This window comes from Pholcus phalangioides, unplaced genomic scaffold (genome assembly GCF_987345545.1).
Source record: "Pholcus phalangioides strain wild (caught in Gottingen) unplaced genomic scaffold, Ppha-v1.0 ptg000022l_1, whole genome shotgun sequence".
Classification (NCBI taxonomy): domain Eukaryota; kingdom Metazoa; phylum Arthropoda; class Arachnida; order Araneae; family Pholcidae; genus Pholcus; species Pholcus phalangioides.
The window spans coordinates 17,431,978-17,448,927 of NW_028301615.1; the positions used below are offsets into that span (position 1 = coordinate 17,431,978).

The 16,950-nt window shown below is 39.2% G+C and overlaps 1 protein-coding gene across 2 annotated transcripts in view; it reads left to right on the top strand.

Annotated features, from left to right (window-relative positions):
- The window catches only part of LOC149069554 (uncharacterized), a 232,130-nt gene that overhangs the window by 16,707 nt on the left and 198,473 nt on the right, over window positions 1-16,950 (top strand). For both annotated transcript variants that reach the window (XM_089250180.1, XM_089250181.1), the window contains 3 exons: window positions 2,295-2,676; window positions 4,359-4,674; window positions 7,300-8,359. In XM_089250180.1, the coding sequence (XP_089106306.1) occupies window positions 2,295-2,676; window positions 4,359-4,674; window positions 7,300-8,359 (1,758 nt within the window). The remainder of the gene's footprint in view (window positions 1-2,294; window positions 2,677-4,358; window positions 4,675-7,299; window positions 8,360-16,950) is intronic.

Consider the following 16,950-nt stretch of genomic DNA (forward strand, 5'->3'; position numbering starts at 1 on the left):
GGCACTGGTTCCGACATGCTCATTGACATGATCACTATACGAAACATTTTCGGGTTTTGCCCTCTCCGACTATATTTTATAAAAATATCCCCTTTTTTTTTTCAACGAAGAACGCTTCAGTTCCCACTCTTTATTAGAATCAGGAATGAAGGTATAGTCCGCCGACCACGAGATGAATTTTCGCCGCGTCATGTCACGTCACGTCGGATGATTTTATTCAATTTTTTTTGGTAAAACGATTGCACATCGAGAAAAGTTCATCAGTGACTGAGCTTTCACGATTGGCATGTCCTTCTAGGATAAAATAGAATCGTTTGACGTGACGTCGCCAAATCTCATCTCGTGGTAGGAGGACTATAATTTACATTCTTATAAATTGTGTTATAATGGATATAATGCCGTTATGTAGCACTAAGCCCTGCAGTCGAAGGCTACATAGATCTGTATCTATACGAAAAAGCACACGAAGGATATTAAGAGTGTTGGTACCACACCCCTCGAACCTCCTGGCTCCGTTGCCTCTCGATTCGGGATTTATTTCAGTCTCGCCCTGTCAGATCTGTGCTGAGTGGGATGGCGGCGTCTGGTTTACGAAAGTTACCTGAATACCCTTAGGAGTGGGACAAGGGTGTGTCCATGCATTATAATAGATGTAACTAGTACTACTGAACCACACATGCCCCGCGTCCATATTCCTATGCGTAACTTCTAACGAATTGGTATATTTTTGGAATGTGCGTGTTCATGTTGTGAACTTAACGTGAAGTTTGTTTCTGTTTAATGATTGTTACAGTGTTGCTATCTGTCATCTATATTTCGAACTGTGAGTGAAATATAATGACTGAAAATTGGGCTGTTGTAAGCCTGCTGCTCTCTGTGGCGAAGCGGGAAGATCGACTCGCATTCGCGCATTTAAGTTGGGACCCACAGAAAGCCAACTTCAGCCGACCACCACTGTGGTGCCGGTGGGGTTCGAACCTGGGTCCTCGTTCCTAAAATTGACTATATAAATATCGCATTTCACATATTTTCCAAGATCATTTTTTTTCCGGGAAATACATTTTAGCAGACTGGCTGTAGCATTTTTTTTTCTTGCCAAGGGTTATTTATAAAATATATTTGTGTGTGTGTGTGTGGTGATTTGGCAGATATTTAGCAACAGGATTGCCAATGTCCCGCATTAACTATCCCGATTTCTCGTATTTTTCACAAATTAGTCACCCTTATCACAAAGAAACGAAACTTCTTGCAAAGTTATTTGACCGCCTGTGATTATATTTTTTCGTCGAAAAAAGAAAGGTCTTGAAAATGTCAACCTCAGTTGTAACGGTACCTCGTTTATAATGACTAAATTTCGTAAAATTTTTGATGCCGTTATAACCGAATTTGACTGTATTTTTTTATGTATACACAGGGTACATAGCTAACTCTCCTTGCCGCAAATTGCTGGCGAACGGTTGATCTTATGATCGCATACTTCCAATTAGAAAAAAAAGTGTCCAAATAACTGTAAACTTCAGATACGCCATACATATTGCAAGGGGGTTGTTTAGTTACTAAAATAAGATAAAAATAACTTCTAATAAGGATACTTTGTATTCAAAAACCATAGTTATAGAAAGTTGTTGCCCCGTCTCTTCTAATGCCAACAACAAAAATATCCCACGTTTCTAAATGCGATATTGGCTGAGAGACATTTGAATTCAAAAAGCGGAGAAAAGTCTAAAAAAAAGAACAGCATAAATTAGGGAAAGTAGCAATGTACGTTTGTTTATGCTGTTCTTTCCCCACTTTTCTCCCATTTTTGAATTAAAATATCACAGCAACTGTTACACTTAGAAACGAATTTTTTTTTGGCCTCAGAAGAGACATGGCAACAACTTTCTGATTGGTTTCTTTGCGACAGGATGACCAAATTAAACGTTTATTTTCTCAGTTGAATAACTGTATAACGCCTTACAATGTGAATGACGTATACGAAATCTACACGTTATTTGGATACCTTTTCTAATTGGGAGTATCCTTCTAGAACATTGGCGTACGCAAAGGGGGATTTAGGGTTCTAACCCCCCTCAAGCCGAGACTATAGTGTTATTTTGCCGGAAAAAACGTAAACCCTCACTTGAGAAGAAGAAAAAATTGAATCTTCCCTTGAGAAAATTCTGCGTACGCCTATGTGCTCTAGAATCAACGGTTCGACAGAGTAATTTGCGGCAATGGAAGTTGCAACGCACCCTGTATGTTCAGTGCCAACGACAGTGAATTTTTGAATAGTTTCGTGTGTTTAATTTCAGAAATCCAAATGTCCATTGGTGGTCCCTTCGATGAACTCCTGCCCGAGTATTGTAAGGTTGGAACCCCCTCAAACGACAACGACCAGCACCTCTGTACCGAAGCACGAGCCGGACGAAGGTCTCGTTTCGGATTCCGAAGCGGGATCAGGAGCGTATGCCAAGGCCTACGCCAGCTGCGTGACCTCGCCTCCGATTCCCAGGAGGAAAACGGCTACTGGTCACGTGAGGTCCTGCAGCGATGACGTCACCGCGTCCAAGACTCGCGCTTTGCTCTCCGAGGCCGCTTCTGACAACGAGTCGAAACCTGGATCCAGCCTCATGGACATTAAAAATGAAAGTTCGCTCCTGTGCGTGTCGCCTGACAAGCGGAAGAGACGGAAAGGTATGTGTATAAGTATTGTGTATACAGTCAAATCCCGTTTTAACGAATACCGTTATAGCGAAAATCTCGTTTTAACGAACATTTTTCTAATTCCCCCAGATAAGTTTACATTAGAAATATGCAAAGACGTGGAATTCCTGTATAATGAAATTTCGTTATAACGAAGGGATTTCTCCGGTCTCTTGGAGTTCGTTGTAACGGGATTCTACTGTATTACAGATCAGTGCAGCGTCTCTTTAACCTTTTTTCATCCATGCCCCCCACTCCCAACGGAACTATATTTTCTTTACGCCTGGCGGCCACCTGTCTAAATACACCCCCCCCCCACCCCCAACAATCATACAGGAGCGAGACCCTTTTTACTTTATGAGTTTTTGAGTAGATTGGCAGTGATAACTTTGTTTATAAATATTCCTATCTGACTCTTCTGGGATAGAGTTCAATTCTCCATTCGTGGAGAAGGGTCTGTTCAGCGTCCTCGGCCAGAGTTTTGTTCTGGAACCTAGTGTGCGTGTGTGTGTGTGTGTGTGTGTGCTGTCTGAGCTTAAGTACAGGATGTCCCATAAACTCGTAAATAGTTTAAAAATTCATAAAAAATGAAATCATTGGTATATTTGAATGCAGCTTGCGGAAACATTATTCTTATGAAAGGAGGACTTTTTTTTTTGGTAAAAAAAAAAAAATATTTTAAAATTCTGTCGATAGAGAGCGCTGCACGAAAACAAATCACTGAAAACATGCAAATCAAAGCCACGTGAAATGGAATGTGCGCGATGTACAGCTCATATCCGAATTTTCCTATCACTGGTGCGTACATTTTCATCACAAGTTTTTATCGTGATGGTAGATAAACCGCAACATCGATGGATAAAATCCTCAATTTAACCAATCCGTTTCAATCTTCAATCCTTTCACCTGCGATTGTAGTTTAAACTGTGTTGGTGAATACGGTCGTATGTCTTTCACAATCTCTTTAGTTGGCTCCGTCGTAATGGCGTCTTCAGGCACACATTCGGGCTAAAAGTTGTGTGTTCCAATACGAGATGATTGTTCCCATATTTATAGCTCCCATGGTTTTAGCAGTGACACTTATTGCATCGGTGAAATTCATCAATGGCTTTAAGACGCTTCTTGCATTCGCATATTCTTCAGTTGCTTGCATGACGGGGCATGTAAATTTTTGGAGATTTGTCCAGCCCTGTCTGGAAAAACTGTGATTTTTGCGATTTAATATGTAAATACGTAAGCTTTTACTCCCCTCCAAGTGCAAGACTCAAAATAATAAGTTGCCCTTGAGTCCCCATGATGTTGAGACGAGCCCTCCACAAGAGGAAAGCTCACTGGATTCCAGCGCAGGAGGTGTCCGAAGATCGACTTTATTTACAAAATTTTTGTTCACCATGAATCCATTAAAAAGATCAATTCAATAAGGAAAAAATATCTCCCCTGGATCAGAGTAAGCCCTGTAGGTAAGATAGGTAGGGCCACGGGGAACAAATATAGCCCTAAGAAGGCCACGGGGGGGGGGGGATTTCTGAATCACTGGGCTATATCCATTAATGAAAGACAGATGGCGTCGATGTAACATGTTCTCAAGTGGTTCCATGTGAGTCACAACTGACATGGTTTGCAATGAAAACCCTACACAATTCTTCTTAAAAAATCGCTCATTATCGTTCCAGGTATAGCGAGTATGTCCGGCAGCAATGCTGTGAACTCAGGCTCATCGAACGCCCCGAGACAGGAGCCGACGGTGAAGTCTTCATCAGGGCGATCTCTAACTTACCCTCCACAGAGAAAGACGTCGGTGCCCGAGATAGGGCAGCACTTCACTTCCGTAGACAGCAACGGGCTGAAGTCCCTGAAGACGTTGTCTCCGGGACTGACGGACAATTCGGAAGACGAACGCCATCTTTTGAGTGACTTGTCTCTGGCGGACAGCCACCTCTGTCCGAGTGAAGGCACTGCCGACGAGACATATCAAGACGTCGTGGATAGGTAAGTATAAGACAACAATTATTCGTATCAGTAATCGGTTCAATTATAAGAAAAAAAAAATCCAGCAGTCGCAGTGTCCGCTAAATATACGTAATTCGATTAATAATGTAGGTCAGAGAACCAGACTGCACCAGATTTCAAGTAGGCACCAGAGAGTGTTTTGTTGCTCCTGTGTTCAATAGCTCACGTATAAGTAGATTCTAACCAGGGTTGCGAGAAAAACATGTACTTCCTCATAACTTTTCTTCAGCTAGATGAATCAGCTGGTTCGAGGGAAAATTCTATTTCGGTAGCTAACCATTTGTGAAAAATGTGGGTGAGCTAAGCATCGTGTGTGTGGTGGTGATTCTGGATCAGGAATGTGACCATCTGATCCGCATCCTATTTCCGCTTCTCAATAAGAAAAAACAACAACTGTCAGAAGATTATATGTCTCCTTCGTAGCATCTGCTGTAACAAGCCAACGACGAGATCAAAAAACTAATATTCATCTGGTTACGCTTATAGAGCCTGCAAAATCTTAAAGTGAAATAATGAGTCCTCGGTGAGTTAAATAACATTCTGAGTCCTAAATGTATTCTCTTCGAAGATTTCTCCCAAGAAAGAGCAGTATCGTTTATTGCAAAAGCTTCGGAGTAGATTCTTGTAGGTTCGGATCTGGATTCTAATTTTTCTACATACAAACTACAGAGTTCCTAGTAACCTGATAAGTCAAGGTAAATCAGAGTTAAATCCAAGGAAATGAAAAAAATGATTAAGGGGAGTCTCAGAAGAAAATATAAAAAAAGGTTTTTTTCTTCAGCGTGGGCTTTTGATCAGAGAGGGAAATTTTTGAACTTTGGTCAGGGAAAAGAATCAGGCAAATTTTTTAGATTTGGTCAAGGAAAATCAAAATTTTCTTGATTTTTTGGTCAAAGAGATTTTTGAGTTTTGTTCACAAAAATTTTTGAGTTTTTGTCGGGGAAAAATCCGGAAAATATTTCAGTTTTGATCAGGAAGAATCAGGAAAATATTTCAGTTTTGGTCAGAAAAAATCGGGTAAATATTTGAGTAAGGAGAGTGAGGGAAATTTTTCGAGTTTTGGTCAGAGAAAGTCAGAATTTTCTTGATTTTTTGGTCAAAGAGATTTTTGAGTTTTGTTCCCAGAAATGTTTGTGTTTTTGTTAGAGAAAGTAAGGGAAATATTTGAGTTTTAGTCAGGAAGAATCACACAGGGAAATATTTCAGTTTTGGTCATGGAAGAGTCACGAAATGATTTTTGGTCGCGGACGTTTCCGAGTTTTTGTCAAGGAAAAGTCACGGAAATATTTGATATATTTTTGTTAGGGTAAATAACGGAAATATTTGAGCTGGTCAGAGAAAGTCAAAATTTTCTTGATTTTTTTGGTCACTGAATTTTTTGTCATGGAAATATTTCACTTTGGTCAGGGAAAGTCACGGAAATATTTGAGTAAGGCCGGGATTACACTATAAAAGTTTAATAAAAGATCTTTCATAAAACTTTAAAAATTCAAACAATAAGCGCATCGGTTATATTCGAGCAAATGCAACCGGTTATCTTACTGGTTTAATTTTTCAAGTTTTATCACAGAGCTTTTACAAAACTTTTATAGTGTAATCCCGGCCTAAAATGCAACCAATAGGTGGGTCAGTTAATTTCGCTCGAATGTAAAAGATGTGCTTATTGGTTATATTTCTCAAGTTTTGTAAACATTTTTTTTATCAAACTTTTATAGTGTAATCCCGTTTTAAGGAGAGTCGGAAATTTTTTGAGTTTTGGTCAGAGAAAGTCAAAATTTTCTTGATTGTTTGGTCAAAGAAATTTTTGAGTTTTGGTCTTTGAAATGTTTGAGTTTTGGTCACTGAAATGTTTGAGTTTTGGTCACTGAAATGTTTGAGTTTTGGTCACTGAAATGTTTGAGTTTTGGTCACTGAAATGTTTGAGTTTTGGTCACTGAAATGTTTGAGTTTTGGTCACTGAAATGCTTGAGTTTTGGTCACTGAAATGTTTGAGCTTTGGTCAGGGAGAATTAGGGAAGTTATTTGAGTTTTTTAGTCGGGAAAAGAAGTCAACGTTTTTTATTAATTTTTTTGCTCAAAGAAATTTTTGAGCTTTGGTCACGGAAATGTTTGAGTTTTGTCAGGGGGATTTTTGAGCTTTGCCGTGGGAAAGTCGGAAAAAATTTTGGATTTTGGTCAGGGAAAATGAAAATTGTTTTTTTTTGGTCAAGGAAATTTTGAGTTTCAGTCAGTGGAATTTTTGAGTTTTGGTCTGGGAAATGTCAGGGAAAAATGATCAAGCACATTTTGCTAGGAACCCAGAATCAGCTTGCCCGGGTCTCTGTGAATCTTAGAACCTCGACTGTCCCAGCACAGTCGTATGCAGTTTTCTGGTGGGGAGGGGGGGGGGGGGTGTTCATAATTTTTTTTCTTCCGTCACTAAAATCTCAACACCCTCTCCTTGCGTACGACAGTGGTCCCAGCGTATGTGATACCCTGAGATATGATTTCTTTTTTTACGTTTTTCTGTGATCTCATGCATGAGGTGTTTGTTCTATTTTAAATCACTCACATTATTCACGAGAGATTTCATGAACATTTCCCCTCCCCTTTCCCACCGCTTAGCGTCTTACGTTCTCCGGATGACAAGCTTCTGTCTGTGGATCAGATGAATTTGACCGGAAACGGGAAGCTTCCAAAAAAGAAGCATCACAGTGATCCCGGTGGTGACATCAGTTCCGGCGTCAGCGCTGAAGCAGTGGCGTACATGGCAGACGTTATAGGCTCGTCCCGTAGCGAGCCCGAACTGGGCCTTAACGACAGTGCTGTCGCACCGGAAGAAGAGGAGGAAGAAGACGACGATGATGATGAGGATGACGAGGCGAACGATCATCACCGTCTTCGGTCGGCGACATCAACTGATGGCAGCTTACGGGCAAGTCAACTATCTCCCGGAAGCAACACCAAGACCAACAGGACACCACATCACGGGTCGAAACATGTGCGCGTCGCTTCAAGTGGTTCCTTGACCTGCGGGAGCACCAGGTTCAACTTCGATTTCGATACCGATCAGCAACGGACCGAGTTCGGTTCTTCTAAGAGCCCGCAGGAGCAAAGGCGGTATTCCAAACGCCGGCTCCGTGGCCCTTACGGAGAGATGCTGGAAGAGGAAATGCGGAAATCTGGGGAGTCCAAACAGCAAAAAACCAACTTTGGTGATCTCGGTTTTCTGCAGGAGATTTGCGAGACGGTCAAGAAACAAACGTCATCGGAGAAAGTGTCCTCATCGTCTTCGAATGACGGAACCTCAGTCGAATGTACAAACAACGGCAACAACGTCAACGGGACCCAATCCACGACACGGCCAACAGCTGTGTTCAGCAGCAGCCAGTCTCTGGACGACGGGACCATCGTCAAGAGTGACAGTGCTGCGTCAGTGCCACCGAAGAGGAAGATCAGTGCTAATTACCCGTTACTCGGGGACATGAACGTATCGGATTCATTGGACGGGTCTTTGGCGTCCACCATCAAGAGATCTTCTTCCTCGTGTTCTCAGGATTCCGGCGGCGGTAGTGGTGTTAATGATCGAAAAGATGCTGTGATAACGCGTAGTGTGAACAACAATTCGAGCAAGGATATTGACGATGGATTAAGTGAATTCGACAAGATGCGAGAAAGTCTCTCGGTGAGTACACATGCCATTTTCAAATACAGTTCATCTTTTTCTTTGATCAAATGTCTTTACATGATTTTTGTGAAAAAAACTCAGTTTCAGCATGGTATCATATGAAGACAAGTTGCTCATAGCCTAATTCGTATTCCGTAATAGACACATATAAAATAACCCAGTAGTCTTGTTTCGCATCTGTAATAATCATTCGGAGGGGACGACGACGACGACAACATATACTGACGAATAAAGCTAAAAAAATGCTATTTAAGTATGAATTCACAACAATGCTAACGGAATGGGAAAAAAAAACAACTCAACAATATTGACAAAATAAATAAAAATCATTCCTAATAATCAAATTCCCTAGTGAAAATAAAATAAAAATTCGCAGTAATGCTGATGAAATAAAAAATTCGCAGTAATGCTGATGAAATAAAAAATTCGCAGTAATGCTGATGAAATAAAAAATTCGCAGTAATGCTGATGAAATAAAAATTAACAAAATGCTGATGAAATAAAAAATTAACAAAATGCTGATGAAATAAAAAATTAACAAAATGCTGATAAAATATCACGTTTCTAACAATTGAAATCAACAAGAATTAGAATCAAGTTAAAATATATAATAATGGAGACAAAATATTGAAATGCATAATAATGGGATAAAATTGAAATACGTAATATACTGGAGATAAAATTGAAATACGTAATATACTGGAGATAAAATTGAAATATACGTAATACTGGAGATAAAATTGAAATGCAAAAGAACGAAGATAAAATTGAAATGCTGATCTGAAAAGATGATCAAATATGAAATACAAATGAAGATGATCAAATATGAAATACAAATGAAGATGATCAAATATGAAATACAAATGAAGATGATCAAATATGAAATACAAATGAAGATGATCAAATATGAAATACAAATGAAGATGATCAAATATGAAATACAAATGAAGATGATCAAATATGAAATACAAATGAAGATGATCAAATATGAAATACAAATGAAGATGATCAAATATGAAATACAAATGAAGATGATCAAATTAGAATGACACAATGAAGATCAAATTAGAATGAACAATGCACATCAAATTAGAATGAACAATGCACATCAAATTAGAATGAACAATGCAGATCAAATTAGAATGAACAATAAAGATCAAATGAAAATAGAACTATGGAGATCTAAGAAAATTACATAAAATTTGGGACTAATAAAAGTTCACCATGAAAATACATAACCGTGAAGGTCAAATAAAAATACATGGCGATGAAGATTAAAGAAAGTACATAATAATGATCAAATGAAAGTCAATAAAATTTGAAACTGAAATAAGGTTTCATAACAATGCTGATCGAATGAAAAAATGACAACAATGCGTATCGAACAAAAAATGACAACAATGCAGATGGAACAAAAAATTATAACAATGCAGATGAAACAAAAAACATTTACAACGATATTGATCCCCAAATAAAAAAAGAGTGATACTGAACAAAGCTCAACTACGTACTTGGGTGAAGGAAAAAAAAGAATGGCAGAATATAAAAGCATGGAGTAGCAGCATTCCGTTCATTTGAAAGTGAATCCGCTCCTTATGATGTATAAATTTATTACTGGTAAATATACTCTTGTTTTGAACTGAGAAATCCTGATGATTTGAATAATATAGAGAGAACCTACGTCATATTTCGACATCGTAAAACATAAAATGTGCCCATTAGTTCGGGAAAAAGTAAAATTCTTATAATTTCTTTTCCAGCAACTTCCATTGAAAGATTGGTCTCATTGACGTTTCTAACTGTGATTGCATAAACATGATAATGGAGTACATAATTTATGCAATAGCGATCTAGGGATCTACAGAGCTTGTAGATCTAGGGTTCTACAGAGCTTGAACGAAATATCACGTTTCACTAAAATAAGCATGATTTTTCAAGGTTCTCGTAATGTAAGCTATGTATGTCCCCCCCCCCTCCAAAAAAAAAAAATAATAATAAGCCTCAGCTAAAATCGTTAGCGAGAGGATTATTATTTCAATTTTAATTTTAAAATATTTCGGACGCATTTAGAGTGCCCGTTGTTACACAAGACGGATGGAATTTCAGAATATCTATATTAATACGTAATTAAATATAAATGGGTAGTATTGCTGACATTGTGTGTATCATTTTAAGTACTATTAGGCAAATTATAATCAAGTACAGTATGAACTTTTTTGAATACCCAGCTCGGACGTTATGTAAATGTCTCAAGTAATGATTTCCTCAGGGAATGACTGCTTTGATATTGCGATAAACAAACCATTCGAGCACCGTTTAGGCTTGGAAAGCAATGACTAAATTGGTAACAGAATGGCGACTAACTAGCATGGAAATCTTGTTAAGGCCTATAGCCTGCAAGAGAAAGTGATTTACACGAACAATTCAAGGGTTAAAATCATTAGCAACCAAAGGCATATGCAGGAAGGGGGCATAGGGCATAAATACATGTGACTGTTGAGGGTAAGTAACTTAAAATTTATCAGAAGAGATTCGTTGTGGCCCCCCCCCCCAACCCAGTGTGCTGCTGTCCCCAAAGGTTGATTGATCCTACTTATGTCGCTGTTGTTAACAGTATTGTCAAGTACTACGAGAAGGTCTCAAGGACAACAAGTGCTTATTCAAGAACATTTCCATTACTGGATATGAGAGATTGGGACGATTGTTCTACATGGAATGGAGTCTCAAAGAATTAAGCGTGAAAATTCAGGACTTGAAGAGTTAGGAGGGTGTTGTAAAAAGAGGATGGTGTCACTGCAATTGAATAGATATAGGTTTTTGCACAGGAGTAAAATGTTACATGAAAAAAATCCGCATATCCCTGAAAAGAAGCCCTAACATGTCTTCACTATAAGATCCGATCTTATTTTCTGGGAAACACTGGTTCTCTAGAGGGAAGGGGGGCATTTAGGATAAATAAAAATATATTTAGGAGGCACAAATGAGCCACAACACAGAAATGAAATCATCTTTTATTTCTGTATTTGTTGCATTTATTGCTGGAGCTTGGAAAAGGGGGCTGGAAGAAAAGTAAAGAGGGGGATCACAAAAGAGGGAAAGATCCCATCTAGTTTGGTGATGGTTTATTTACTCTGCATTTATGAGCCACAGGAAGTTCTCTTGTATACTCGATTATCTGTGGTAGAAGAACTGTTCAAAAACCATTCTCATCACTCAACGTTGATCTGGGAAGAGCTCTGCCTTGTACTTGAAAGATGAATCGAAGCAGCAACAAGAAGAACCCATTCCTTTATGGTGTTGAAACCATCTCCGTCTGGTTTTTCTTTGTTTTTCCTTTTTAGTCTTTTTACCATTTTCTTTTTTTTCCTGTCTGGAGCTAGGCGTGCTATGATATTATATAATATGTATATTTCAAGTTTTACTAGAAATGAAAACCAGTGGAAAAATACATATCTGAACCGATTCTCGTATGATTTTTGTATCGTTATTACAAACTCTCAATGACTGTATTGGAGTGACAATGAACATGTGGTTGTGGGAGGTTACAGAGGAAACCATAATACTGCTTTACTACGAGTAAAAAGTCTACATGTGGTGTTTGGAAAGTAAAGGAAATATACAGTTGACCAGCTTGTACACAATATTCCAGCACACGATATCGGATTATATCCGAGCGAATATTAGTGAGTCTCTGTCAGAATACCGGGATTTACTATTATCCGCTAGGGAGGGGGGTTCAGATGTGGCAGTGATTCCAGTGCTGCCAAGGGGTAGTAGGGGATATAGGAGTAGGATCCACCAATTTAATATAGGCCTGAAGGACATTTGCTCCTCACTTGGGGTCACGTTCTTGGAGCTTCCCGCATTTACCGATAGGTGGCTTCGTTCGGATGGGATCCATCTAAATAAGAGAGGGGTCTGGGAGGTTTACGATAGTCTTAGGTCAGGTTTTTTACTCCCAGACCACGTAGTCGGGAATGCGGGTTAGTTAATGATAATCACAACAGTACTGACTTGAAATTACCCACCTCTGACTTGGATGGCTTCTCGATTGACAACAAACCACCGGGCAAATTAAAATGTGTGTTAATAAATGCCAGGAGCTTGGGTAATAAGAAAGATTTTTTAGAAACTATGATAGTTGTGGAGGGCTTGGATCTTATAGCCATTACAGAATCTTGGGCAAACGATGGGGATGAATCTTTCTTACACATCTCAGGATACGATACTTTTTTGAGAAATAGATCTGATAGGAAAGGGGGTGGAGTGTTGATATACGTGAAATCCTGTTTGAAGGCTAGAGAGTGTAACGTGCAGAGAAGTGATATTGAAACCATATGGGTTGAACTTGAGAGCAAAAGACGTCAGAAACTTATTGTTGGGGTTTGTTACAATCCACCGAATAGGGATCAAAGCTACATTGCCAAAATGCATGATGAAATTTCCTACATGTGTAAGCGACAGAGGGTTCTCATACTAGGGGATTTCAATTACCCGGGTATTGATTGGGAGAACCTTTCATCTGGAAATCAGTATGAAAGAGACTTTCTTAAGTTGGTGCTCGATAATTTTTTGTATCAGCATGTATCAGAAGCCACAAGGGGTACTGCTATTTTGGATTTAGTTCTTACTAGTTCTGAGGATCTAGTTGAACATGTTTCGGTGGGGGAAGAGTTTTCTTCCAGTGATCATCGTATCGTCAGATTTCACTGTAACTTTTCCTCGGGTAAGGTTGATAACAAAAGACTGGTTCCTTGTTTTCGGAGAACTAACTTTGATGTTTTGAGAGGAAGGTTAGCGGAAGTTTTCAAAGACCGGTTGGAATCAGTAGGGGTGGTAAGTCAATGGGAAGAATTTAGTACGAAGCTGTCCTCTGTTTTGCACGACGTCATACCCTTTGTTCGAAAAAAGCGTGTTTGTACATCACACCCTCTATGGTTCACGGATAGCGTGCGGAACCTTTATCTTGAAAAGAAAAGAGCATTCAGAGAGTATAAAAGTGGACGTGGTGACCTATCATTGTTTACTGATAAAAGAAGACTGTTGAAGAAAGCTATAAGGGATAGTAAAAAGGAAGTTGAATCTAGGTTGGCAGATAACATTGGCTCTGACCCAAAATCATTTTTTCGATACGTCAATAATGGATGTAAGGGGACAGTTGGTCCCCTTTCGATAGGAGGCTCTAAGGTAGAGAGCAATGTAGGCATGTGTAGTGCTTTCAATGACTTTTTCGCGTCGGTTTTTAATGGAGATAATGATATTCGATATACGGGTGTTGCATGGGGTAATAAAACCCTCAACGATATTCAAGTAGAAGACGTGGAGGTCCTAAATCTTCTAAGAAATGTATGTGCAAGCAAAGCACCAGGACCAGATGATATCTATCCCAGGGTTCTCAGGGAAGGTGCTAATGAATTGTTGGGGCCAGTCGCACAGATATACAGGAGTAGTGTTGCTGAGGGTATCGTCCCGAGAGATTGGAAACTGGCTAACGTTGTTCCGATATTTAAGAAGGGTAGTAGAGAGGTGGTGTCTAATTATCGTCCAGTGAGTTTGACGAGCTCCCTCTCGAAAATTTTGGAAATTATCATCAAAAGGCAGTTTGTGAAGTGGATAGACGAGAATAATGTATTGTCGGATAATCAGCATGGGTTCAGGAAGGGGAAGTCATGTGTAACTAACCTCCTTTGCTTCTATGATTACGTGACTAAGGCTTTGGGTAAGAGCAAAAATGTCGACGTTGTTTACCTTGATTTCCAGAAGGCATTCGATCGGGTACAACATGGCAAACTCTTGAAGCGTTTACACGAGATTGGAATAGGGGGCAACTTGCTGAATTGGATAGAATCGTGGTTAAGAGATAGGTCGCAACGAGTTATGGTGAACGGGGAATTCTCTGGTTGGACAGACGTCGCAAGTGGAGTTCCTCAGGGAAGTGTCCTTGGCCCCATACTTTTTTCACTTTTTATCGACAAACTCGATCAGGGTATCGATGGAATTACTAGCAAATTCGCAGATGATGTGAAGCTAATGGGGGTAATCGGGAATGAAAGCGATAGGGAGTTGCTCCAGACCAACTTAGACAAGATTGCAGCATGGGCAAATGAATGGAGCATGACGTTTAGCGTAGATAAGTGCATGGTCGCTCATTTTGGTTCGAACAACCCACGGTTCTCTTACGAGTTGAATGGTGTCACTATCCCGGATGCAACTAGAGTCACCGATTTGGGAATTCTCATTGACGAGCGACTTAATTTTTCTGAACATTGTTCAGCGGTTGTCAAAAAAGCGAATAGAATGCTTGGTCTCATTTTCAAAAAGGTCTCTTCGCGTTCTCCTAAAGTCATTCTTCCTCTTTTTCGAGGCTTAGTTCGTCCTGGACTGGAGTATGCGGTAAGGTTTTGGAGACCATACCTACAGAGGGACATAGACTTGATTGAAGGGGTGCAGAGAAGAGCTACGCGTGTCCTTATTGGCACACAGGGCTTGAGTTATGAAGAGAGACTTCATTTTTTGAATATGTTTACATTGGATGAACGCAGGTGTCGAGGAGATATGATCGAAGTGTTCAAAATTTTCAATGGGATGGATAGGATGGACCATGAACTTTTAGTACACCGCCAATCAACCGCTTTTACAAGGGGACACCAGTATCGATTGGTGAGGGACAATGCAAGGTTATGGTGTCGCAGGGAATTTTTCTCTAATAGGGTTGTTAATAAATGGAATAGCTTACCCCCGGAGGTAGTAAATTGTAACACAATTGACACGTTTAAAAAGAAATACGATAAACATGTTGGGGTAAATCGAGAAGCTATCCATTCTTAGAATAAGACAACCATAAGTATTATTTATGGGCATTGTATAATATTTTATCATGTGTATATATTGTTTATAATTTGTGTTAATTGCATTTTTAATGGGGTTGCTGTATTTTTGAAACATATGACATCCATATTTTTATGGGCATCTTTTTATCAGCCACCTCGTTGGGCATTTTGCCTGTTGTGGCGTTGTATTTGTATTTGTATTTGTATATAAGGGGAACAATTCAATTGCCATTTTACAACATTAGTATAGTTTGTATATTGGAAACTGATGAACGATCAATATTAATAAAACTTCTCGAGCAAATCAGACATCAAAAACGGAATTAAAATTATATTTAATTACAATGATCACAACACCTAAGATTTTTACTTGTCATTAGGGAAGTTAGTGCCCTCTACTGGCTCAAAGAGAACAAAAATAAAATAACTGAATGTACGTATCGAATTCTTGAATTCTTGATTGAATTCTTGAATTCTTGATTGAATTCTTGAATTCTTGATTGAATTCTTGAATTCTTTGATGCCACTAACTACTTTGAAATGTACTTTCTTTTTAAATCTTAACTTGGTAATATATTCTGCGTGGTTGATGTGTACTACAGAAGACATGTGAAGTATAATATTGGATTAAGTGGGGAAAAGTCATTGAAATTATCATATTAAGCGGAAAAATTTAACATTGTGTCTGCGGAAGAATTTTTTTACCGGATTATTTAATCCGCTTAAGCGAGGTATCCGTTTATCCGATGACTGTACTGCCCGTGTGATGACGATTTTCCGTGATATCAAACAAATTCCTGATTGTCTATAAATAGCCATTCAAGCAGTTCACCTCAGTTTTACTCCTAAAGAAGTCAGTGGAACCTTGTCCATTCAAACAGTATCACGATATTTATCAAGTGCTGTCATGTAGCTCTTCCGAGTCCGAAGTAACAATTTGGAAATGAGTGTATATTCAATGAATGTATTGATAATATTATAATGCTGTAGGCGTGTTGTTCGCAATGGTGAAACAAAAAGGGATAGAGTTGGCTTTCATTTACGCCTGGAAGCTGGATAACTAAATGAAACAGAATTCAGTCGAACAGCTCTGTGTGGTCACTACAGCCGAGGATATACTCATGGTTGAAACCCTGTCAAATGAACTTTGAAAATTAGTTTAGCCCAGAAGTTCTAAAGGGTCTTTGGCCCTTTCCATGGAACGGATACCGTTTATGTCCCCCATCAGAGAAAAAGAGCACCCATTTAGCAACTCTATAAAGGTAGGAAAGATTACGAGCAGTCACACGGAACATACGCAATTTTCTTTTTTCGAGCACGCGTGGTGTGGACATAGACCCACCCGGGCACAAGTCCGGTTCTTCGAGTAGGGAGGGGCGAGGGGTGGGCTCATGAAATTTAGATCTGTTTAAAACTTTCGACAGTAAGCATGAAAATTGGTAGGCAATTTCTAGTCAGGTAAATAAAGGTCTCAGAAAAATATCTTGAAACAACGGCCCTGGTCCATCAGTTAACGTCTCTGTTAGAGCCTTTTGAATGAATCCCTATCTGTACGTTAGAGCAGTGGTTCTCAACCTTTTTCTGTCCATGGCCCCCTTTCAACCATTTCTCATTCCTGTGGCCCCCCGTGCGAACATGAATAATTTTCTACTCCCCCTCCCTTCCCCCCCCCCCGTTTTCCCATTAGAAGATAATTATTTAAAAATTGTCTGAAGTATAAATATTTTTGAATTTAATTTGATTATTTTTTTTTTTTAA